Source organism: Hypomesus nipponensis, chromosome 3 (assembly GCF_054491055.1).
Source record: "Hypomesus nipponensis isolate SF chromosome 3, ASM5449105v1, whole genome shotgun sequence".
NCBI lineage: Eukaryota > Metazoa > Chordata > Actinopteri > Osmeriformes > Osmeridae > Hypomesus > Hypomesus nipponensis.
Genome location: NC_140363.1, coordinates 17,187,501 through 17,212,074, shown reverse-complemented (window position 1 = coordinate 17,212,074; position 24,574 = coordinate 17,187,501). Strand labels below are relative to the sequence as shown.

The window sequence follows — 24,574 nt, the reverse complement described above, 5'->3', positions numbered from 1 at the left end:
TTATCAGCTTAACAGAGTTTCCTGTCATGTTGGAAAATTAGACCTTGTACAAGAGCACTGCGGTCACCCCCCATCAAAATCATTATGGCTTGCTTTTCTCAGAGGTCCACACCAACACAGACCAACGAGCCTATACTGTAGCATAGCCCATGATCTCTGCCTGCAAAAGCTAATAGACGAGCCTATATCCTTATTTTGCAAAGATTTTGTAGGATAATTTGTTGGATAATATTTTTGGATGATTAGGCGTATTCAAATACTTAATTCGGAGATCAACGTACGCATGTATGACGAAATGATGATTTAGCATTTCAGTTGACGATACAGGTGTTGTTTAAACATTGCCTATTTGTTGTGCCCATTGGCAGGGAGGGGGCGCCAGCTTATTAACAACATCGAGCCTTGAAATAGGATGACTTGATACTCAGTGCTATGCCCATTTATTTCAGTCCTACCACAAACCGTGGATTTAAATTTTCAATCGATTAAAAATAAATAAAAAGCTTCATGTTGACTGTATTACAGAATGCAGCATGACTACTCTCTGACTTTGAAAGTGCAACTTGGAACGTAGAAAATAATTGTCACGGTCTTATGCCAGTCAGAAAGTAAAACTTCTCAATAGTCTTATCTTGCGTTGCTGCTGCTACAAAGTGTTTGGCAGGGAAATACATTTGACCAGTGTGCTGTGGACATGATGTAGCGTCCCAGCTGCTGGGTCTCTCTCACCATATCCCATTTCAGCGGGGAACACACACATACACGCACGCCCACACACACACACACACACACACATACACCCACACACACACTCTCACGCACACACACACACGCACGCACACACAAACACTCACACACGTTATGGCACATTTGGGGCAGGTCCGCAAGAGCACATTTACACCATTATCCAACACATGTTAGACGTTGCCCTATAGTCCAGAACCAGCAATTGAATCTACAAGGTCCCACCTTTCCGTTCTAAAGTAGATGATGGACTAGACTATGAAGCAGGTAGGGCCTACAGATATTTCTCACGCTCCATGTCTCCTTATATAGGTAGCCGATACTGAAAAACTACAGACTTGTGTTGCCAAACACTATTAGGTTGGAAATCATCGTGAGAACATGGCGATATTTGAGATGACGACCGAGAGGCCTATACCACGCTTTCCGTAGCTAAATTCAAAAAAGGTTTTTTATAACAAGAACCATCTGAAAATCAGTTACTTATAGAACCATTTTCAGGTCCGTCAAGTGCTGTACTGATCCCTACATTTTCTCTCTGACCTGAACATGGTTTGTGTGACGGTTGGAAACCTTAAAAAAAGGCAGAAACAAACATTATTCCACTAAAACAAAAATATGATTAATATTTTATATTTAAATAGCATTAGCCTATATGGGACTTTTTAGTGTGTTAATAACCGAAAAGCTATTTAATTTTGAAGGTATATAAACATAAGCAGCCCATAGACTGGTAGTGGTGGGTCTGGTGGAGCGGTGCAGCTCTTTGCGACCCCTGCCCTCTCATTAGTGGAACGTGGAGCAGAGGAGTACTGCGCTCCCCAGGTCATGTTACATATGGCTTGCAGTCTGCTGCGCCGCATTAAATGTCAGCTTTGAAACCATCCAAAAGATCAGAGGTCACCTTTTTTAATAAGGCCTCGGTTCTGGGGGGTTCCCTGTTTTTACTGCTCGTCCGTGCATGCTTTACAGTGCACGTTTTAAATTGTCGATAAAAATGACCCGTTTACAGTATTTGACTTGCTCCTATTTTTAGTATGGTATTGCACTAAACATAACAAAATGGCAAATAATAACTTTTTAATAATGTCATCTAAATTCAAAATCCGGTATTATAAAAGAATACGTTTGAATGACTTTGAAATATGTATATAATTATATATATATATATATATATATATATATATATATATATATATATATATATATGTATATATTTTACTCTCCACATACTAAAACAGGACTATGTTGGATTTAATAGTTTATAACAGGTACTGAATAGCTGCTCTTTTCCTCTCTAATCTACTGGCACAATGAAAAGGTGGAATTTGGAGTTTGCTGCAGCCCCCTCCCCGTGAGATCTGCAGAACACGGGCTCTCGTTGCCAATGGGCCATTGTACTGAGCTCCAACAAAGACGTTTTCACCCTCTTCAATATTACAGGAGGCGTCACCTGATACCTAACAATCAGCTAATCCAATGCCCATGGCGACAAGGTCACCTGTGCACAGGTAACTTTACACCGGTTGCTGCCTCTCTCTCGTTCCTGCCCTCCCTCTTTCTCTCCCCGATCCTCAACTATTGAGTGAGCCGGGACAAACACCTTCTGTTTATTTGGGTCATCGGCAGATCACATAATTCCTCTAACAAGGATACACACAGTGCTAAGACAAGGTCTGCAGTCCGGTTCCAGACACTGTAGTGTTCCCAGAAATCCGTCCATCCAACCGTTTGTCCATCTCTTCATCTTATGTACCTCGTTTTATTCTTGCGAGCCTGTAGATGTGAGTCAGAACTGGGCGGAAATCATAGACAATCCCCCAAAGTTATGAGTGCCATTCAGACCCTCTCTGGACAGAGACTCAGTGCCTGTGAGTGACAGCACTTCAGATTAGTTCTTCCATATGTTGGGTGAGGGAGACAGGGAGGGCTTGCTCAGCGCTGGCCCAGGGAGAAGGCCCTTGGACAGGGCTGTAGGGAACACAGGACCCCCCACCCCTCAGAGCAGTACCTCTGGAAATCTCATTGCTGTTTATTTGAATTACGGGGGCTGAGATGAGAAAAGGAGGCCTAATGAACTCCAGGTTGCCAGGCATGTGCAAACGATCACTACCGGTTTGCAGAGAGCAATTCTCGGCTGGATGGATTGCTCCGCGCTTGTTATTTCCTCATCCTCTTAGTATGGCTATTTAAGATTTTTTAGAGGTATGTATACTGTCTAGTAAATAATTCACTTTAGACTCACAGGACTATATACACCAGATATCATAGATATGTCTCCAGATATTATCTCCAGATTAGGTTATATATGTAAAAAGGAAGCATAATACAACAGAGCTGACTTGTATTTTTATAAATATAAACTTTTAATGTGGTATGGAGATTTAGAAAAATACATTCACATCATTTCAGATTACAAACATACAGTTCAAGCTAAAATATAAAAAAAACTGCAAAAACAATCTCTGTTACCAAATGTCCATGGCTCATTTTTGGATATGATGTCAGAGCAAATAGAAGAAATGCCCTTGGTAGCATCCTCCTACTGAATGGGGGCTCGGGTTGGGATGGTTTACAAAGGAGGTGAACGTGTACACGGTCATTCTTTGCTTTTCCATACATGAGGTTTAGAGATGGGCAAATTGAATATAGAGTAAATCTCTGTCGCATTCGCATAATCTGTTGTGAAGATCTCAAAATATATATTTCTTTACCCATGATTTACGTAAGGGACATTTCTCCCGACAGGGAAAGTGGAGGAGCCTTCATCAAAGGACTTGTGATGTCTTCGCCTCCACATCAGTCGAAAAAAAGGTGTGACAGCACGTCTGCAGTCACAGTCGTCATTACTAAGAACATTCAAAATGAAAAAGGCACAGGTGACTGTGATCTCATTTCAAATCAAGGACACAGGCGAAGTCTTCCTCTGTACACTCCCTGTAGGGGAGTCAGATGGCTGAGCGGTTAGGGAACCGGGCTAGTAATCTGAAGGTTGCTAGATCGATTCCCGGCTGTGCCAAATGACGTTGTGTCCTTGGGCAAGGCACTTCACCCTACTTGCCTCGGGGGGGAATGTCCCTGTACTTACTGTAAGTCGCTCTGGATAAGAGCGTCTGCTAAATGACTAAATGTAAATGTACACGATGCTAACGAGCAGCACTCTCCTTCGCGCTTCGACAGCCGTCTCCTGCTGCGTCCATACAGACACTCACCGTTGCTGCGCTGACATGTGCTTGCATTTAATTCAGTAGAAAAATACCATTTGATTTGGAGAAACACTTTAAAATGGGAAGATGAATGGGATAAAGCAGTGGTAATTAGATTAGAATTTTTCATGAAATGCAGCAGTTTATGAGAGATACTAGGTCTATTACACTGCTTTGGAGTCTTTTCTTCAGCACCTGTTAAAGCTTGAAACGGGTTTATTAATGCCTAAGGAGTGTCAGCGTGTTTGAGGAGGTTCGTTCTGTCATTCTCACATTCCCAGATGAGTACAGTCTTCTCTGGTAGTGTTGGGACCTTTGTAGTGCAAATCCGGACGCTGGTCAACACATTCTGACATTCTACAGTGTAGGGCAGAAAGGCACATTCGTTTTGAATCACTCAGCCTACTTGATACAATACACATCGTGAAAGCCAGGATGATGATACCGAGAAGGTTTGGAAAGAGTTCCGAGGATTGTATGTGCTTGTTGGAGAACGTACTTGCATAATTCCATGACTACCGCACACAGCTTTATTTGTATGCAGTTGTGCAGTGCAGCTGAAGTGGTTTTTAGTGAACATTTCCACCTAGCTCTCACCCTCCCCCCCCCTACCAAATGACCTTTTTGGTTTGACCCAGATGACGCATTTAGTTTGGAGGAACATCCTGGTCACATGACTTGACATTCCAACACCTGCCTCAGTGGATCAAATCCTCTCAACAGGAAGTAGCAGGTGTTGTCTTTATAAAATGCACACATAAAACATGGTTTAAAAGCATGCAAATGACCTCTGCAATATGAAAATAAGAGTTGGTTCTTACATCTGTTAGATGTTAAGGAAAGATTAAGGGGCTTTAAAAAACAAGATGTGATGTGAATTCATGTTACCAGTCTTGGGTTGGGGTAAAGGGGGTTATGTCTGAGTGCACTGTAAAGTAACTGAACGCAACATTAGCAAATAACTTAACATTTATAGGAAATGAATGGTAAAAAAAAAAAACACGCACACAAAAGTAAAAAGATTCACCACATCACTGTTAGAGCAGATACGAGTGCTTATGTAGGGTCATAGGTCACAGGTTAAAGGTCAGCCATGTCCTCATCCATCTGCACTGTCTGTAATTTGGCCAGCTCTTTCTCCTCGGCGGGTTCCATCTCCCCACACATGACCCGGGCCATGTGGTTCACCCCAGCCTGGCCCGTGCCTTCTCCCTTGTCCTCCGACACCTCCATGTAGCTGCTGTTCATGCCGGAGCCCAGTAGGTGCGTGGAAGCCTGTTGGTTGTGGCCCCTGATGTACTCAGTGGGATGCAGGTGGTGGCCGGCTGGGTCTGTGTGAGCCATGAGAGGGGTGCTGACAGTCAGAGTGGTGTAGACCTCAGGCTCGGCTCTGGATGAGCTGACCGTGGACACATCAGTGGTGGTGGGCCTCCCCCGGCTAGAGGGAACCTCCTCCGAGCTGGAGGTGTAGCTGAGCTGGCCAATGGAGTCCAGGTGAAGCCCATGGTGGTAGGAGTACACTCCACCTCCACCGTCCAAGGGCTCCTTCTTGATGGAGGTCTGACCTGTGGTGCCCATGTAGAGCACCGTGCTGGGGTGCAAGGGGGTCAAGGTCATTTTGTCCTGATGCTGTTGTGTCTGCTGCTGGTAGGAGTCCTCGTTGGAAGAGTTCACCGCTATGTTGTTCATTTGGAGGGTACCTGGGGTAAACACAGAACAGGTCAGCACATGGCTTTTTTTTCTTTTTTTTTCTTGATCTACAAACGTGGTTTTGTGTCGTCTCGTGGCCCCGGCCCTACGTTCATCCTCTGTGGCGTTTTCAAAAACTCTGGTCTCGTTCTGACTTTTACTATGTGGGGACTGGAATCGACTTGAAACCCCCTGCTGTATCTCTCACACACTTCATAGTTCTCAGAGTTGACTCTGAGAGCTTCGGGAGAGCAGTGGTTTGATGTAGAGCCTGCTACAGCCAATAGGAAGGTGTTTTTTTTATTTTGTTGCCGTGGTATGGATTGTCTGCTTTATGTCAAACTATTAACCACTAGCTACTAAAGTACCATAACGACTTCTTCCTTGTTAGTGCATATTTGGGGCCATGTGATTGTCTGAAACATGTTCTCCTCCTCTCTCCCCTGGAGAACGAGAGTGTGTAATGATGATGAGTGATGATGACTTCAGAGCGTGCTCTGGAGTTTGAGGACCACCAACCCCCCCCCCCCCCCCCGTTAAATGTGTGTGTGTGTGTGTGTGTGAGAGAGACAGATACAGAAAGAAAGAAAGAAAGAAAGAAAGAAAGAAAGAAAGAAAGAAAGAAAGAAAGAAAGAAAGAGAGACCCTCCTTCAACATTGTGTTTAGTAACAATCTTCTGGGCTCAAACCCAGAGTCAGTCATGTTAAATCTAAACTCATCTCAATCATATTAAGTGTACTGGAGTCTGGATGACTAACCTTCTGCCTACTCATTCATTATTAAGAAGGGGAAATGGGGTTGTTGTCATGATATCATGTAGGCTTGTCGTATAGGAGTGGATGAAGAATATGTTTTGTTTGTATTGAATCGTTGGGTATAAAATATAGAAACTGAATCAGTGATGGACATAAAATGACAAAAGATCAATAAAAAAAAAGAACGAAAATTGAATGTGCTCCTAAAATAGTCCTGAAAAAATGTAAGAAATAAAGGGGCAAAAAAACGCTTGGACAAAGCAGTATATTGCCTTCAAGGTGTTGTGAACCCACCTTGTGAAAGAGCAGAGGAGGATCCAGAGGAGAGCTGCAGGGAGGGCAGGCCCACCGTGTTGTTTAAGAGTGAGGAGCCGTCGCTGTCAGCGACCCCACCAGGAACCTGAACCAGGCTGTAACCTCCCAGCTGCAGACCCCCAGAGGAGGAGCTGAACGTCAAGACGGAGGAACCCCCGTTCTGGGCCCCCATGCTGTGCACCCCCTCCAGCTTCACCTCCGAACCGTTCACACAGCCTGGGTAGGAGGAGTACTGCAGGCCCGAGTCCACGCCGGACCCTCCCAGCCCCTTCTCCTGAGCTGCCTGCATCTGCATGTCCACACCAGAGCCTCCCAGCTGCACCCCTCCAGAGGGCCGCAGCGGATTGAAGGCCAGGGGCTGGACACCGAGATTCAGCCCGTTGAAGAGGATGTTGCTGGGGGCCTGGAGGTAAGACGACCCGCCGTTGTGGAACACGGCGGAGTTGTTGCTTGTCACCAGGTTCCCGTTGAAGAGCACCCCAGTGCTGGATCCAGGGGGCATCTTGATGTCTCCTATTTGTTGGATGATGACCCCACTGTCCAGAGAGCTGGTCTGAAGGGGGAGACCTCCATGGGAGATGGTTCCGTCGGAGGAGTTTGAGAGGGGCCTGGGAGAGAGCTCCTCCTGCCCTTTGCTAGACTCATCCTCGGTGCTGTGGTTGCCATCAGATTCACTGGAGGGAAAGATCGGGAAAGAGAGACAAAGTGAGAAATGGTTTCAAAGAAAACTGTTGGGAAGGCTATTTGACTGGAGGTCTTTGATGGAGACCTAGAATTGTGTAGCCCATTTAAGAGCATTCAAATTGTATTGACACTGCAAAGCTGTGGGTGATGACGGCCAATTTCGCATAATTTCAATAATTATTTACTAACAAGTGAACAGCTTTTGCTTGCATTAGATCATTTCAAACATATTATTTCTGAAAGAACTTGATTCAATAATTTACAATGATTATACATTTTCCGTTTTTGAATTAGCCTGTTATGCGGTTTCACCAACGTTCGAAAAGGAACATTTGTTCCTAAAATAATTCTTCTTCAACCATAACGTCAACCATTCAACTACCAGCCAAGACAGGCGTACCATTTGGCGCTATAAATATCGGGGTGACAAATGCCAACGGTCTCAGCGTGACAACACAAATGGTCAAAGACTTTTATTTGTAAAAGTTCCATGACTATCTGTCCTATATACTAAACTGACTGGTTATACTATGTTAAAATGTGGGGTTAAGTTTATATTGCAGCAATATTTCCCGAGAAAACGAAACAGCTGCCCCTCCTTCAAAAATAGAAAATAAGTCTGTTCCTGAAAAAAAAAGTTCGTTTAACTTCCAGATATTTCAGTTTAAGCCCATTGTCCTCAAAGTAGACTACTTAGATTAAACGAGGGACAAGCCGTGACAATGAATTGCAAAAGTCCTTTAATGCGTAGCAATTCCTGACATCATCTTTCACGAGTGTGAGTGTGTGTGTGCGTGTGTGTGTGTTAGTGTACGTGTGTAAAGGAGAGAGAGACATACGTAAAGAAAGAGAGAGAGAGGTCACCTCCACCAGGTGCGCGCGTGCTTTGTTCACAGAGAAGACAACATAAAAGAAGAATATCGGTCTGGGGGTGGGGGATTACCAAATGAAAAGCTCAAAGGAAGCTTCCCGATTCCCCTTGCCTCAAGAGAAAAAGTAAAGCAAATGATTTAGCCCTATGCGCTGTGCTAAAACCAAAACAAAAAAGTGGTTTCAGTGACACAGTTAAGTCTAACTATGTATGGGAATTCCAAGTAAATAAAAAAACATATAATCAAGACTTAATAAAAAAAATAGAAACCAGTGTAAATAAGCTTAGCATTTTTGGAAGAGTCATTTTTGTTGCTTATGGTCTCATGCCCTAGCTACACTAGTCGTGTGAAACCCGATCTGAATGACAACCGCCTCATATTTCAAAACATTAGCAGCGTGCTTTTACGCACACTTAGTTTCGTAATTAAGATAAGATAAAAATGAACGCTGTCAATATACGCACAAAGTGAGCTGTGTGCAATAATTAGAGGACGGGTAACACAGCAGAAGGTGTCAGTATAGGCACTAAGTTATGTTTACGCCGTTCCTTTGCAAGCCTTATTTGTTCAAACAACTTCAGATATGTTTAATTTAAATGCAGACAATTCGTCTATACTTGAGCTATTTAGTAATGCGGGAGTATTTTGTTATGTGATCTGTCCTTTTCTTTCTCACCTTTTCGATTGTGCTTCGGAAGGATTTCTGTCCCTCTGTCTTCTGTTTTTGAACCAGTTGCTAACTTGGGTCAAAGAGAGTCCTGTGATCTTAGCGAGGTTCCTTTTCTCAGCAGGAGAAGGGTACCTGTTCTGCTTGTACAAATCCTTCAACGCGTTTCGAGACCTTTCCTTGAAACAGTAAACTGTCTCTTCCCCGTCCCAGATAGTCCGAGGGAGAGGGTACTTTCTCCGCAGGCGATACTTATCCACTGCGCCCAGGGGTCTCCCCCGCGCTTTCTCTGCTTCGGTGTACCGTGCCTTGTACCACAGGTCTTGCAAAGACGAGTGATTTGACGGGCTGAAGCTGTGGTTTTCCAAAATACTGTAGAGCTCCTGGTACCGAGCCTGGTGAAAAGCGACAAGGGCTTGGGCTTTCAAGATGCTTTCGTTGCCGCGTAGTAAGTCACTTTGCGGTAAGGACCATAGAAACCTGGCCAGCCGGTCCACATTGCCTCCCTGCTGCAGTGCCTCACAGACGCACGCTACTTGCTCCGGCGAAAATGCCAGCGAGGAAGTCGCGCTCACTAGAAGTTCAGTGTGGACCGCATCAGTGTTCGAAGTGGCGCGCTCCATAGACAACTCCGCGGTATCCAGCGCCAGAAGCTTGATGCACTCTCGCTTGTCCGTCTTCACATTTTCCTTCTTGATGTCATTTGCTGTTGTGACTTCTACTAGGGAAGAAGACATTTTTCAAGCCTTCCTGGTAAGTAACTCCTCCTTGGTTTCGGCAAGCCTTTAGCCGATCAGGTTACCTCCTCGCCATGCAAACGCGATCGAATATCTGACAGCAGCTGTAAGTGGATAGCTCTCCCCTTTCGTTCCAACGTGACTTTTACTCTGCGGGAACTGTAGCAAGAAGGGGCATTGGGGTCTAACTGCAGGAAAGCAACGCGATTGGCTGAAGCTGGCTCGGCCAGGGAGGAGCGATGGCGCTTCAGAAGGGATTGTTTGGTTTCGAGCTGTCAGTCAAATATGACGCACTGTATTTTAAAGGCTCACCTGTGCAAGGTGAATGTGTTACTTTATCAAAGAGGGATATTGTTGTTGTGAACCTTTAAAATAAACATAGCCTCTGATATGGTCAGTTTCTTGGATTTGAAAGCAGGTGATGGGAGATGAAGTACACACATAAAATCAAACGTTCTTTTAATTTATATCATGTAATCAATTATCAGTACATCTCGAAACAACCTTATTAAGATTTATTTTTATATCTACCCCCCCCCCCCAGTAAAAAGTTAAGTGTTTCTATTTGTGATGAGAAGGATTACAGTATTTCTTCAGCTATTAGACGAATTACTAGACCATAGTCTACCTCTGATAAGACTAGTACATAAGAGTTGTACTAATTACAACAAAATGTAGCCTATTAAATTAATTATACCGTTTAGAAACCATCAGAGCAAAACAGCACCAACATAACACATTTAATTAATAGCCTTGCATTTTTATATTTATTCCTGTAATTTACAGCAACTTCAGCATTATGTAGGCTACTGCTGCCCACAGTGTTCTCTCTTTTTCTTTGCCGAAAATTATATTTATGTTCTTTACTTCTCACATTTGGCAGGTCCGTTGTACCATACTGAATTAGCTGAATCATCCAAGTCATCATAACATGTTGTTCAGGTCCGTTTGGTGCGTAAGTGGAACGATTAACTAGGAACTGTTCTTATGACTCACGCGCTCCCCCGGAGCACATTAAAGTGACTCAGTTTACTTTCTGCGAACAGTAAAGGAAACCCTTGTTGTTGTCTGTTTATTTAAGTATTGTGTTTTGTCGAAAGAAATGGATGACCAAGGGTGTCCAAGATGCAAGACAACAAAATACAGAAACCCGTCCCTGAAACTGATGGTGAACGTTTGTGGACACACATTGTGAGTACATGCAAAAGCATCATTTAAGGAAAGTTAGCTTGTTAGCGTTACCTAGCTGAATCAATGCCTAAGTCATTAATGAGGTCTACCTAAGTTTTAATTCTGGATGAAAATACTCGAAAGACTTTGATGTAATTTAATACGTGCCAATCTGGTGATTACGCCGCTGTAAAAGTATACATTTGACTAAGTTTGGTAAGCGATCAATTACAGCAACTGTTAATGGTGAATTCATTAGACATTTAGAAAAACACGAGTTTCCTTTGGGACACACTGTTTACTCCCTAAACAGTGGCGTGTCTCCGGGAACCAGATATAAACGATGTCATATGATTAGGCTACATTCTATGAACCAGAATGTCAAAACTCAAGCCTAACCTGACTTGATTGGTTTATTAACTAGCTAGAAATCATTCATCCACATTTAACCTCTTACATACTTTGGAATCAATTAATTGTGGGAGAATAAGATAAGGTTACATTTACATTTAGTCATTTAGCAGACACTCTTATCCAGAGCGACTTACAGTAAGTACAGGGACATTCTCCCGGAGGCAAGTAGGGTGAAGTGCCTTGCCCAAGGACACAACATAATTTGGCATGGCGGGGAATCGATCTGGCAACCTTCAGATTAACCGCTCAGCCATCTGACTTGAGGTTTTAATAAATATCCTTATATTTCTTTGTAAAGAATTCCTCAAATATGTCTTTTGAAACTTTCGGGATGAAGAACTGATGAATTAACAGGTTGACATTGAATGGTGAATTTGTGAATGTCCTTGGAGATGCAAATGTGGCTATATTGTTGACTGTACAATGTATGGACCTGCTCCTGGTTTCTCCCTGTGGGCTGTCGCCAAACTACTGTCCCTGCATGAGCCTCATGCAGTAACCGTGGAGTGAAAATGCAGGAATATGTCTGTCTGACCCTGTATGTTTATTGACCGAGCTATCAGGAAGTGGCCAAGCCTCGTCATCAGGTCAGCAGTCAGCACACTCATAACTCACAGCATCTGTCTGGACTCAGCCGGTCACATGGGGAGAAAATTGAAATGATTTGGCGATGAAGCAATTTAGAGGGACGTCCTTGCTCAGGTCACCTTGTGGGGGGCGGAGGAGGGGGGGAGGGCTTCTCCTGAGCCAGTTTACCACGTAGCCTGATCTAGGAAACTGCAAGCTCCCCACACACCACTGTTGAGTGTCACTATTTACTGCACGTTATTTATAACGCACATTTGGCTAAATGGAATTTCGCCTGTCAATTTTTTTGGGGGTGAAAAACCTTTTCATTCCGTTTTATGGTTTGCATCCCCCCTGAGAGGATGAGTGTTTAGACTTTTGTTTACCCCCTGACTCGACCTGAGTTTTGTGCGCAGACCTTTCAGCCCCTATCAGTCTGTGACCTGTGTGACGGTCAGAGCGCTCGGCAAGGTCTCTGCTCTGGCTGAGAGTCCTGCTGACAGCTGACAACGCTGGCAGGCCGTTCCAGTTTGGGCTGTCCTGCGGGCGGCAACATGGCGGCCGTCCACCTCTCTTCTGCCTCGTCTAAATTTATACACCACGATGTACATTTAATGTCCCTGGTGGTGTCAGAACTGCCCCCGCCCGCCCCCCTCTCCTTTCGTAATTTATGACTTGCGCACAGTGACGCAGGGCCAGTGTCCTTTGGTATGAGATGGCGGGCGTGGGGCATGTTGATGAAGGGCTGCCACCAGGACAGGGTGGGCACAGCTGCCTGGGGACGGGCTCTGCTAGTGGGGGCTGCGTCTGAGTGAAGATCACTTACCATGTCCAATAACCGAAGATCACCTTCCTTGTGCAATAACCTGTTCTAGTTTTGATGAGGTTTTGGCTCGTTCTTGCGAATGAGCAGACTCGACTCGGAAGCCTCTCTTAGAAACTTGTTTTCTTCTTCTTCTTTTTTTTTGTTCTTTTTTGTTGTTGTTGTTGCCGGCTGTGGTATTGGGTGTCATGTCAGAGGAGGGGAGTCACAGCAGGTTAGCAGAGGGATGAACTGGTGGTGTCCACACAAAGCAGGCTGTTGTGTGGACCCGGGCGCTGCTGTGGGAGACCCCCGCATGAAGAGGGCTTCCTGGACAGGTGATCCCGCCCTTATAGCTGCATTGTTTTGTTTGTACCTTTTCTTGAATAGGGACCGAGAAATGGAGGCAGTGTTACTGGCCCTTAGGGAAGAGTGTGTATGCGTGTGTGACAGAGAGTATGTGTGTAAGCGTGTGTGTGTGTGTGTGTGTGTGTTAGGGATGGGGGGTGGGATCTCTGCTGAGCCAGGCCTGTTTACCTCCCCGCTGACCTGCTGACAGCTGCAGATGGGAGAGATAAGAGCCAGGAGCAGTGAGCAGGACAGGTGAGATAGAGGGAGAGGACACTGGAGAGGAAGAGAGAGAAGAAGATAGAGAGGGAGGGAGGTATGGATATAGAGAGAGAGGGGGAAGGAGGGTGGGAGAAAAGGAGAGAGGTATGGAGAGAGAGGGAGAGGGAATTGCTACTCTCGCTCAACAGTTGCTACTCTGCCACAGCGACAACAACAGACCCTGGAGAAGGTCTGATGGTACAAACTATCAACGTGTGACGTTGAACCGACACATATGGTGCCCCCAGCCCATCCCCACACACACACACACACACACACACACAGAGCACTTTCATGTAACAATTAAAGGACTGTCCCATGTAACGTACGCCAGGGAGGAAAGATGGCAAGTTCACTCCCCAAGTCTCCTCCCTCCAATCCTTATGGGTTGGGCTCTAGAATTACACAGGATTTCCCCTGTGGACAGTCTGTTGTGTGGTCCATTTATGGGGCAAGGGGGCAAACTGCACCCCACTCCTGGCACTGTGTTGATGAATGGCTTCTTTGTGGGCCTGTGGAAACAAGCAGAAGCCCTCCTTCCACCTCCATATGGCGCGGCCTATACATCTCCCATAGCCTGGGGCCACAGTGAACATCTGCCCCTACCGAGGTGGACTTGAGCGGGGTGTCTCATTGCTCTCCGTGACCAACTGTGCGGCTTAGTCTTTTTTAGTGTTTTTGTTGCTGCTAAATGTAGATGTTTGTTAGGCAGCTTCACGTTTGGAGGTGGATTGTGTGGTGAGCGATCATAAGATATGCTTGTATTCATCATTCTTTGGCCGGTTTGGCTAGTTTGCCCCAAATCTGATAGGCTGTGCAGAAACAGGTGAAGGCCATGGCTCTGCAGTTTCCTCTTTAATGGTCTTTTTGTTTTGAATTCTGCTGAGAGGGTGAAAACGTCTGCTTGATGTTCCTTTCATTAGAGATCTAATGCTCTTGTCTCTGAAGGCGCTTGTGACAGCAGTGCAGTCTCCACCCTCTTCTTTGACTTTGGAAACTATTTCCCCCCCAAAAAATCCCCCCCAAAATCATCCAGATGGTAAAAAAAAAAGAAAAGATCCAGTCTGTTTCCCTGTGTCCCAAAATGGCTGTTATTGTTGGTGCTGTAAGATAGTGACAACATTTGGAAACCAGATGTTCTCCTTCCTCCTGAAGGTGGGCAAGAGCAGGAAGCCCGCTGAAGGTGAATTCCTGTGGAATAAAGCTCCACAGAGACTTAATTAAAAGACCGGACTGTGCAAACGTTTATCCTGCCCCTCCACCCAGCCTGCCGCCTACTTAGGAGAGATTTAGGGCTATTCCCATTGTCTTCTGGGCTCACTCCCCACTTGAGTGTGATTGATGGGTAAACGCCTACCTGCTTAAAGGTGTGATTGATGAGTAAATACTGGTTGTCCCCAAGGTGGGTCTGGACGCCGCTGGGCTGTGGTGGAGCTGGGGATGAACGTAAACCTAACCCCCCCCCCCCCCCATCCCCCCCGCCATCATAAATCTCTTCCCTCTGCTGTGGAGCAGGCTGCATATGAGCTGGTGCTGATGGGAGGAGGGTCGATCCAAGCTGTCGCTGACGTTTAGCACTGGGAGCTACGTGGCGAACTGACTGAACATTTTTACAAATAAATGTGCTTCCCCCCCCCCCCCCCGGGGCAAACTGACATTCTTTGGCAGGGGTGTGTGTGTGTGTGTGTGGGGGGGGGGGGGTCAGGGTCATTATTCTGTTCATTTCCAGCCATCTAAAGGAGTCTCATGAAGATCCAACACCAAGCTCCAACATCAAGCCTCATCGTCTTATTTGGAGTTGAAATGAATGTTCAGCGGTTTTAATAGTGAACGCATCGGACGCCAGCAATGACTGAAAACAGAAGGCCTAGAGAACTAATAACTGAAACTGCGTCTAAATACACTGTTAACAATGACCTCTGAAGTTGGCCACAGTTTAGGACGGACAGTGGTGATACTTATTTACTGCTGTTGTCCAAACGCTGTGTGGGTGTGTAAGTGTGTGTGTGTGTGTGTAGAAGTGAGTGTGTAAAGGTGTGTCTTTAACCTCCTCAGATGTGAGAGCTGTGTGGACATGCTGTTTGTGCGCGGCTCGGGGAACTGTGTGCAGTGCGACACCCCCCTGAGGAAGGGAAACTTCCGGGTTCAGCTCTTTGAGGACCCTGCGGTGGACAAGGAGGTGGAGATACGCAAGAAGGTCCTCAAGATGTAAGGAGGGAGGGGGGGGGAGGGAGGGAGAGAGAGAGAGAGAGAGGGAGGGAGGGAGAAGGAGGAAGGAACTGAGTGAGTTGGTGTAAGTGAGTGGGTGAGTTGGTGGGGGCGGGCTCTGGCCTGTGTTTGTGTGTGTGTGTGTGTTCGCATCACCCCTCCCTATTCTTAAGCTGTCTTTGTCTTTGTCATTATGACGTTTGTTTTGTAGACAAAGACCTCCCTCCAGGGGAGCTCAAATTGGAAGGCTCTTTCCCTGCCACATTTCTCACCTCACGCCCTCCGACTGTTCCTCTCCCTGGCGTCCTTCTTTTTAGTTATTTTCAGTTGCATAAGTTCCTAATATAGTATTTTATGTGTTGATATTCAGAGATAGCAAAAGTACACACATCTTTCACCCAAGTAGAAATACAGATATTCATGTTTAAAAAGACTGGTAAAAGTTGAAGTATTGACAGCACTTGGGTTGTCAGTACCCAAGTGTTGTAACCCTAACCCTAACTAACCCACAAACAAATCGATTTTTTCAAAAATAAAATTGTTAAGAATGTTCCAACCTTTCGAAAACCTTTTTCCGAAAATGGTCTTTCAGCAAAGCTTTTAAAATAAATATTTTTTTCAATCTTTCAAAACTGGCATGCTGTAGCTTTGTAGGCTAGCTTACGTTTGTTGCGTGTGATAGCCAGGAAATGAAAAAAGGTGCGCAGTGACCATAAATAATATTGATCATGCCACCAAATACAGATTCAAACTAAAGTAATGAGTCTGGCTTTGAAATGTAAGAAGTAGGAAGTACAGATATTTGTGTAAAAAAAAAATTAAGTGAAAGTAAAAGGTTGTCTGACAAATGTATTATAAAGTACTGATACCAGAAAAATATACTCAAGTGCAGTAACAAAGGATTTGTACTCGTTATCTCCCGTCTCTGTTGATATTGGATATGATCAGACTTGATTTAAGGACCTGAAGAAGAACAAAAAAAATATGTTTTAACTTCTCCAATCTCTTCTCCACAGTTACAACAAGAGAGAATTTGACTTCCCCAGCCTAAAAGACTACAATGACTACCTGGAGCAGGTGGAGGAGATAGGTGAGCTCACTGCACTGGACAGGGTTTCGAGACAGAGTGATACACACTCTCAGGGTATCGATTCTCCCCAGGTCTTGGCAGACCCAGAGCTGTTCGACAGCCTTCAGAGCCAGCCAGGGTCAGGGTTCAGACTGTGTGTCTGCCAACGCTAGATACCTCTCACTTCCAACACCCTGACCTGTAACTGTATTGGCCCTCACTCTGGCCAGTGCATTGTTAACCTTTTCGTGGACGAGACTGTGTCATGCAGGACTGTGTGCTTCTCTCCTGTGTCTAGTCTATAACTGGACCAACAACATAGATGTGGAGGGCACCAAACAGGTCATCGAGCACTACCAGAGAGAGAACAGGGACATCATTCAGAGGAACAAGGCCAAGCTGGTGTGTACTCGCCATGCCACACACCGCGTGGAGACATGACAGATGAGAAACTCATTCATTCACTCGCTGACTCACTCACTACTGCTCTTCAAGGGAGTTAATTTATTCACTCACTCATTCACTCTGACGATCTCTAACAAAGTCACTGACTCCCTCCCTCCCTCCCTCCCTCCCTCCCTCCCTCCCTCCCTCCCTCCCTCCCTCCCTCCCTCCCTCCCTCCCTCCCTCCCTCCCTCCCTCCCTCCCTCCCTCCCTCCCTCCCTCCCTCCCTCCCTCCCTCCCTCCCTCCCTCCCTCCCTCCCTCCCTCCCTCCCTCCCTCCCTCCCTCCCTCCCTCCCTCCCTCCCTCCCTCCCTCCCTCCCTCCCTCCCTCCCTCCCTCCCTCCCTCCCTCCCTCCCTCCCTCCCTCCCTCCCTCCCTCCCTCCCTCCCTCCCTCCCTCCCTCCCTCCCTCCCTCCCTCCCTCCCACAGACCCGGGAGCAGGAGGAGCTGGAGGAGATGCTGCTCCTGGAGAAGCAGGAGGGGGAACAGAGGCGTCTGGATCTCCTGCAGGATGAGCAGAGACAGCTGCAGGCCAAGAGGAAGAATAAGCAGGCTCTCCTGGACGAGCTGGTGAGACATACAACCACACACACACAACCAGCCAGATGCACACACACACACACACAACCAGCCAGATGCGCACACACACACACACACACAACCAGCCAGATGCACACACACACACACACACACACAACCAGCCAGATGCACACACACACACACACAACCAGCCAGATGCGCACACACACACACACACACAACCAGCCAGATGCACACACACACACACACACACACACACACAACCAGCCAGATGCACACACACACATCCAGCCAGATGCACACACACGCACACACACACACACATCCAGCCAGATGCGCACGCACACACACACACACACAACCAGCCAGATGCACACACACACACACACACATCCAGCCACACACACACACACACAACACAGTGCAGTCCAACTTGACGCCAAAAAAGTGAAACGATGTTACTTGGAAGTGGTCTTCAGGAGGCGGGCCACAAAACATGAAATCTGGAGACATGAGGAGTCGTTAAGAGCTTATTACGACTCCCCTCCTCGGGCCTGCTCTCGAGTTCCCCTCCCTGCATTGTTGCCATTCTGTGATTTCAAAGCCTGCTGGCTCCATTGTGTTTAGCTGCAGGCTTTGGAAGTGATTGTCCTGTTGAGCCGCGTGCTGTGGAGTACTCTCAGGTAGCACTTTAAGCTGTGTGTTTGTTTGTTTTAGCACTGACTCTGTTGTCTGTTACCAAATGACAGAGCAGCCCAGCCCCTGCAGACACACACACACACACACACAGATGCACACACACACGCACACAGATGCACACACGCATCTACATACACAGTATTTTGTGTAGGCTAGGAGCCTCTCTCTCGTGCACACACACACACACACAAAGTATCTAGTGCTCTGTACATCCTAATGAGGAGCCATGATTGGATCAGGCTGTTCATTATTCTGCTCCACACCCCTCTGGTGATGAGTCCGCCCCGTCAGAAACGTCCCGCTCCGAGAGGCGGGGCGGGGCCTGTCTTCCCGGACCTCTGCGCTTGGCAACGCTCCACGGCAGAGATGGAAGCGTCCGACCTTCAGTTAATGGAGGTGAAGGCGGCACAGTGTTCCTCCGCCTGCTCATCTCCGTCAGCCCGGCCGGCATCCACACTGGGCCGGCCACCTTCGCCTGCTAGTTGATGGCCTTTAGGGATAGCCTTGGGACATCATGTGTAGTTTTCGAGCCTTCTGAGTCTAGGACGTTCTCAGCGCGACAGGTCAGGAAGGGTGCAGAGTACGGCTGTGTCCCAGGTGGTGCGCTGGTGAGCCTGTGTGTTGAGCAGCCTGTGTTGAGCAGCCTGTGTTGACGAGCCTGTGTCGAGGAGCCTGTGTCGAGGAGCCTGTGTCGAGGAGCCTGTGTTGACGAGCCTGTGTCGAGGAGCCTGTGTCGAGGAGCCTGTGTCGAGGAGCCTGTGCGTTGACGAGCCTGTGCGTTGACGAGCCTGTGTGTGTGTTGTTTCCCAGGAGCGTTCCCACGTACCCGCCGCCATCCTGCTGGCCCAGCACAAGGACCGGGCCGTCCAGCTGGAGAGCCAGATCGAGAAGCAGAAGCAGGTGGTCAAGTCCACCATCTTCTCCACCGGCATCCCCATGGTGAGTACAGCTGAGCCCGGCCTCCCGCTCTGTCCCTGCAGGTTGGTTTGGATGCCTCACTGCCTCACCCTAACACCAGGTGGACTCACAGAAACCTCAGAGCATGGAGCAAGCCTCCATGCTTTATTGGACGTTTTTTTTGTGTGAAATGTGACAGGAAAGTCAGGGAGAGACAGTGAGGGGGGGGGGGTTGGCATGCAGCTCTGGCCGGATTCAAACCCAGGCCTCTGTGGTAAATCCTCAGCCTACATGGTATGTCCACTTATCAGGGGACGCATTTCAGATATAGGTTTATACTAGAAATAAGTCCAACTATATTCCAAATGTAAAAAGCAGGTCAAGTCTGAAGTATTTTATTTGTCAGGTACACAGAACAACACAAGGTCAAACTGGGCACTGAAATTCTTAAGACAAGACAACGCAAGCACCTGGCATAACACAACGTACACAGAAGATGAGCAGATCATCACGCTGGGATGTGGAGTGTCAGCAGTGAAGGCTCCCAGGACTCGTCCCGCTCGGACAGAGTCCAGGGGAGTCTGGAAGGCCCTTCGCTCTTTGGCAACGCCTCCGTTTTTTTCATTTCTCACTCGTTTATTTTCATTTTGCCATGATGAGATAGAGCAATGTCATCACTTCCCCCTCCCCCCCCCCCCCAGCCCCCCCCAGCCCCTATGGGAGGTGCGGTCGGCTTCCCAGAGTGCAGTGGTCCGTGGGAGAAACCTTGGTATAGAGCTCACTCAGTCCAGACCAGGAGGAAAGAAAGGCAGTCAGCATTAGTCATGTTTATGGCTCACGGTTCAGGAGACTGAATGGTGGATCGGCCCCTCTCTTAATTCCTTCACTACCACGAGGAAATGATTCTGTTTGTATTTTTTTTTCCCAGTTTAAAAAAAGATGTATGAACATTTTGTGGAGAGTGTGGTTTACAGGTTTGATAGTCTTAGTCAAACTGCAAACTCATGTAGTTTATCAATCAAAGACTAACGTGCTGATTTTTTCTCTGACAGACAAGAGCCTCCAATGTGTTCCAGTCTTACTTTGCATTCACATACATTTAGGATGACAAAATTCACCACTTCTCACTCAGATTTCCATTATAAGGTTTGGATTCAGCGATTCCATCTGTGGTTTTAGCACTGTGGAAATCCTACAGCCTTGGACATAGATGGCCTAGAACAGGACTTCAGAATAGCCTAGATCTAGCGGGACCAAATACTCCTTTAAACCCCAAAGTGGAGACCAACCCTTTGAACCATCGATGGAAAGATTCAGTCCAGGACGGCCGTGTCCTGGCGGAGGATGTGGTTGTGCGACTGACGGGAGTCCAGCCTGCTGATGGAGAAGCTGAGTGCTGGAGGATGGTGTTGCTCTTGGCTCTGACGCCGGCTGTCTTTCCTCACGTCTCTTCCAGGCTGGGGGTGCTGGAGGGGGGGGGGGGAGCCTGCTACTGCCACGCTGGGGCTGGTTTTGAGGCTGGGGCTGGTTTTGAGGCTGGGGCTGATCCTGGGGCTGGTTTTGAGGCTGGGGCTGATCCTGGGGCTGGTTTTGAGGCTGGGGCTGATCCTGGGGCTGGTTTTGAGGCTGGGGCTGAAGCTGTTCCTGAGGGGCCTGTGGTTTTGGATGTCCCTCGCCTCCAGAAGTCTAGCAGACTGAGACGTGTTTGAGTTGGTGGGGCTTCAACAGCGTGTGGTCGGGGCTCCTGTGGAGATCTGCTCTCTGTCTTGATCTGTTCTTCTGTGGTGTGCTGGTCCTCAGAGCCAAGACTGAGATGCTGCTGAGACAAGAACCCTTGTAGTTAAATCAGTCTGTCTGTTTTACGCTGTCCTCAGCAGCGGAAGGGTAAAAGGTTATTTGATTGATGTGTTGTCAACCTCCACAGCTGAATCCAACCATGACCATTCTGTTTACATTCCTAACGGAACCTTTTGCTGTTAACTGTGTACGGCTTTGCATCTGCCTCTTGAACATTCCCCTTGAAACTCAACTTTAACACACCAAACGCCTCACATGGTCTAAGTATCTTGCGATCTAAAAGGCACTCTGCCAGCATGCCCTTCATGGGTTGGGCTGCCACGGCAACAGTTACCTTAAGATACTGAGGACTTCTACACAAAACCACTCATATGTGAAGCTTAGTGAGGATTCTGAGTGAAAGCTGTTGTCATGTTCCGGGTAATGGGGGCTTGTGGTGGTTCCAGGGCAGCTGTGCTCCCCAGGCCAAGGTGAGCTGTCACTGGGGAAGACATATCTGGTTGTTTGGGAGCCCGGGGGGAGGCGGGGGGGCTGGCGGGAGGCGGGGGGCCCCCCTACTTCCTGGCGCTTTGTCTTTTTATAAAGTGTGAACCAGCGCCAAGTGTAGTTCTGTTGTGATGTTTACTGTCTATGCAGGGGACATCTCAGGCATGCTGGGGGGGGGGGGGGGGGGGGGGGGGAGGGGAGGGGGGTCCGGTGTCCTCTGTGATTTAGCAGCTGTGGATAGGGAGCCCCCCCACCCACCCCCATAGATAACCTGGAACTCCTGCAGAGGGAATTAAAAGCAGTGTGAGTCTGTATCAGGGTGGTGTATTTTTGATTTAGGAAGGTGGGTGGTGGAGTTTAATGGCCAGGAGGGAGAAGGGGGGAGGAGCCAGAGGGGAGAAGGGGGGGAGGGGCCAGAGGGGAGAAGAGGGGAAGGGGCCAGAGGGGGGCAGAGCGCCTGGGAAGCATCCTGCTCTGGTCCTGGAAGAGCAGGAGTGAAGCCCTGAAGGGGGCTGGGAGGCTGTGAGGCTTCGAGGCTGTGAGGCTGTGGGGCTGGGAGGCTGTGGGGATGCCCGGCTGGGAGGCTGTGGGGATGGGAGGCTGTGGGGATGGGAGTCTGGGGGGCTGTGGGGATGGGAGGCTGTGAGGCTGTGGGGCTGGGAGGCTGTGGGGATGCCAGGCTGGGGGGATGGGAGGCTGTGTGGCTGTGGGGATGGGAGGCTGTGGGGATGGGAGGCTGTGGGGATGGGAGGCTGTGGGGATGGGAGGCTGTGGGGATGGGAGGCTGTGGGGATGGGAGGCTGTGGGGATGGAAGGCTGTGGGGCTGTGGGGATGGGAGGCTGTGGGGATGGGAGGCTGTGGGGATGGGAGGCTGTGGGGATGGGAGGCTGTGGGGATGGGAGGCTGTGGGGATGGGAGGCTGTGGGGATGGGAGGCTGTGAGGCAGTGGGGCTGTGGGGATGGGAGGCTGTGGGGATGGGAGGCTGTGGGGATGGGAGGCTGTGGGGATGGGAGGCTGTGGGGATGGGAGGCTGTGAGGCAGTGGGGCTGTGGGGCTGTTGGGATGGGCCTGGTCTTGCTTCAGGAATGGTCCAGAATCCATCAGGCTAATCCCTCACTTTGTAGACACTCCACTGAACAAATAAACACTCTCCCTTGGTATCACACACACACACACACACACACACATATACTGTAGCCTATGTTACCTAGCCTGGGCAAACATCCTTTGAAGACCAAAGTGGAGTAGACATCCAATGAAATCAAAAGGTTTGGGGGTTTGTGTGTGAGTTAGCCCTCCGTGACAGGAGCTGTGTAAGACGGTCTGTTCCTCTGTGCTGCACAGTGCCGCTCACCTGAACGCAGCCTCAGTGAGAAGCTTGTCCATGAACACATTTCCTTGTTTGCTCGCTCCTGGGAGCAAATCTGTCAGTATTGTTTTAGGGGGAGTTTCGCTGCGTTCAGGATGTTCGTTGTCGACTGTGGGTTGGGTGTGTTTTGTTTGTTTATTTGAAAACGGGGTGTTTGTTGTGTGCATATTGAGGGTGTGTCTGCCTGTGTGTGTGTGTGTGTGTGTGTCTGCCTGTGTGTGTGTGTGTGTCTGTGCTGTTTAGTGTCTGCACCGGGGTGTCTTACCTGCAGGGAATCTCGCCACCTAGGTCCAGCTTTCAGCTGCATCTTAAATAAAACATCCCAGGTCCCCCCCTTTCCCCCCACCCCTCGGGGGCCCAGGACCCCCCCCCCCACACCCCCCTCCCACCCCCCCCCCCCCCATTGAGCAGCTGACATACCTGACGAGACTAACACACCCCTAATAAGAGAGAGGGCGGGGGGTACACAGACGGGCGCAGGAAAAGACATGTGCATGGGGCACACAGGAGAGTACGTCACCGCATGCACACACACACACACATGCGGGTGGAAAGTTTATCCACAAACACAGATGCGTAGCTTGCGAAAATACCCACGGTTCTTTTAGGCTCTGCTCTGTTCTACTCTTAGCCAGTGGAATCTAAGTGCCACAAAACATGCGCAAGCACACACGCACATACACACGCACACACTGACACACACTGGATGTTTGCTCAGGCTTGTTTTCCCTGGTTGGGTTGTCCTCTGCAGTGACCTCTACCTGGTGGTTGCGCTTCTCTCTCCAGGCCAAACTGTAGCAGACTGGCCCGACCTGTTCTCCTGTGGAGACTAACTCAGTCTGCCCAGGCCGTTTCACTCACTTTCACACTTACACAATTCCTCTCTTTCCCAGGAGAATTTCCTCTTTAGTTTCTTCCTGGTTCAAATGTGGTGCGTTTTATTTATTCGTCTCGACGGGTGAATCTGTCATCTTGACAAGCGGAGACGCACACAGGTTTGGAAGGCGTCCTCGCGTATCTAGGAAGGCATGCGTCCGAATGCTGGCGTCCGTTTACACGCCGCGGTGATTGACATTCATTTGGACTTGGCTTGTCACTCCCAGCTCAGAGACGGGGCTCTTTCATGTAAGGGAGAGAGCGTGACCTTTCACCCTTGCCCTTTGCTCTAGTGTTCCAGCCTTGGCACGCAGGCTCTGAGCTGCAGGGTGGTGCTGGTGGAGGGGCTGGGGGGGGACAGTAAAGAAGAGATCCCTCTTCCCTGATTGGCACCAGCACATGTGGGCATTCACACCCGCCCCCAGGCTCCTGGTTTGGCCCTGTTTCGGTTGGCCCCGGTTTGTAGCGCGCTGCCCGGACCGCGCCGGCCGGAAAAAAACGGAGTTGTCAGCTTTGAGGGCTTTGCGCCGGGGCAGCTGTCGCCTGCAGGGCGGGTGGGTGGTGGTTATATTTAACCCTGAGAGGGGAAGAGGGCTCGCGCTGGAAGGACTGCAGCTTTTACACTTGCTACCGTGGGCCAGGGTGGCCCACAAAGCCCTTTATCCAGCCAGAAGCACTCGCAGCACCAGCATAGCGGGAGGGGGGGTGTGAGGGGAGGGGGTGAGTGATGGGGAGAGGGGGCCAGCATGGCCTGGTGGGTGCAGGGGGTCTTGCACGTCACGGTTCTCCCCCTACAGAGAGTCTGCGCTACGACGGTGTAAACCCAACTTAATAAACGATATAGCAAGTGCTCTGTAGCGACCGTAATTCTGTTTTCTTGAAGAGGGAGTTGCTGTACAGAGTTTTCCTAACCCTGGTGTAGCCTGGTCCCTGTGCGGGGCTTCTGAGGAGCGCAG

The 24,574-nt window shown here is 48.5% G+C and overlaps 2 protein-coding genes across 2 annotated transcripts in view; one reads left to right on the top strand and one right to left on the bottom strand.

The window, feature by feature from the left end:
• Positions 1-4,901: 4,901 nt before the first annotated feature.
• Positions 4,902-9,794, bottom strand: six4a (SIX homeobox 4a). The gene is made up of 3 exons (XM_084680753.1): positions 8,943-9,794; positions 6,690-7,384; positions 4,902-5,650 (listed from the first exon to the last, which is right to left on the bottom strand). The coding sequence occupies exons 1-3, from the start codon at positions 9,668-9,670 to the stop codon at positions 5,031-5,033; spliced, it is 2,043 nt and encodes a 680-aa protein (XP_084536879.1). The 5' UTR covers positions 9,671-9,794; the 3' UTR covers positions 4,902-5,030.
• Positions 9,795-10,680: 886 nt separating this feature from the next.
• The window catches only part of mnat1 (MNAT1 component of CDK activating kinase), a 32,678-nt gene continuing 18,784 nt past the window's right edge, over positions 10,681-24,574 (top strand). The window contains exons 1-6 of the mRNA XM_084680839.1: positions 10,681-10,861; positions 15,288-15,440; positions 16,457-16,530; positions 16,808-16,911; positions 17,382-17,522; positions 19,002-19,130. Of these exons, the coding sequence (XP_084536965.1) occupies positions 10,773-10,861; positions 15,288-15,440; positions 16,457-16,530; positions 16,808-16,911; positions 17,382-17,522; positions 19,002-19,130 (690 nt within the window). The 5' untranslated portion in view covers positions 10,681-10,772. The remainder of the gene's footprint in view (positions 10,862-15,287; positions 15,441-16,456; positions 16,531-16,807; positions 16,912-17,381; positions 17,523-19,001; positions 19,131-24,574) is intronic.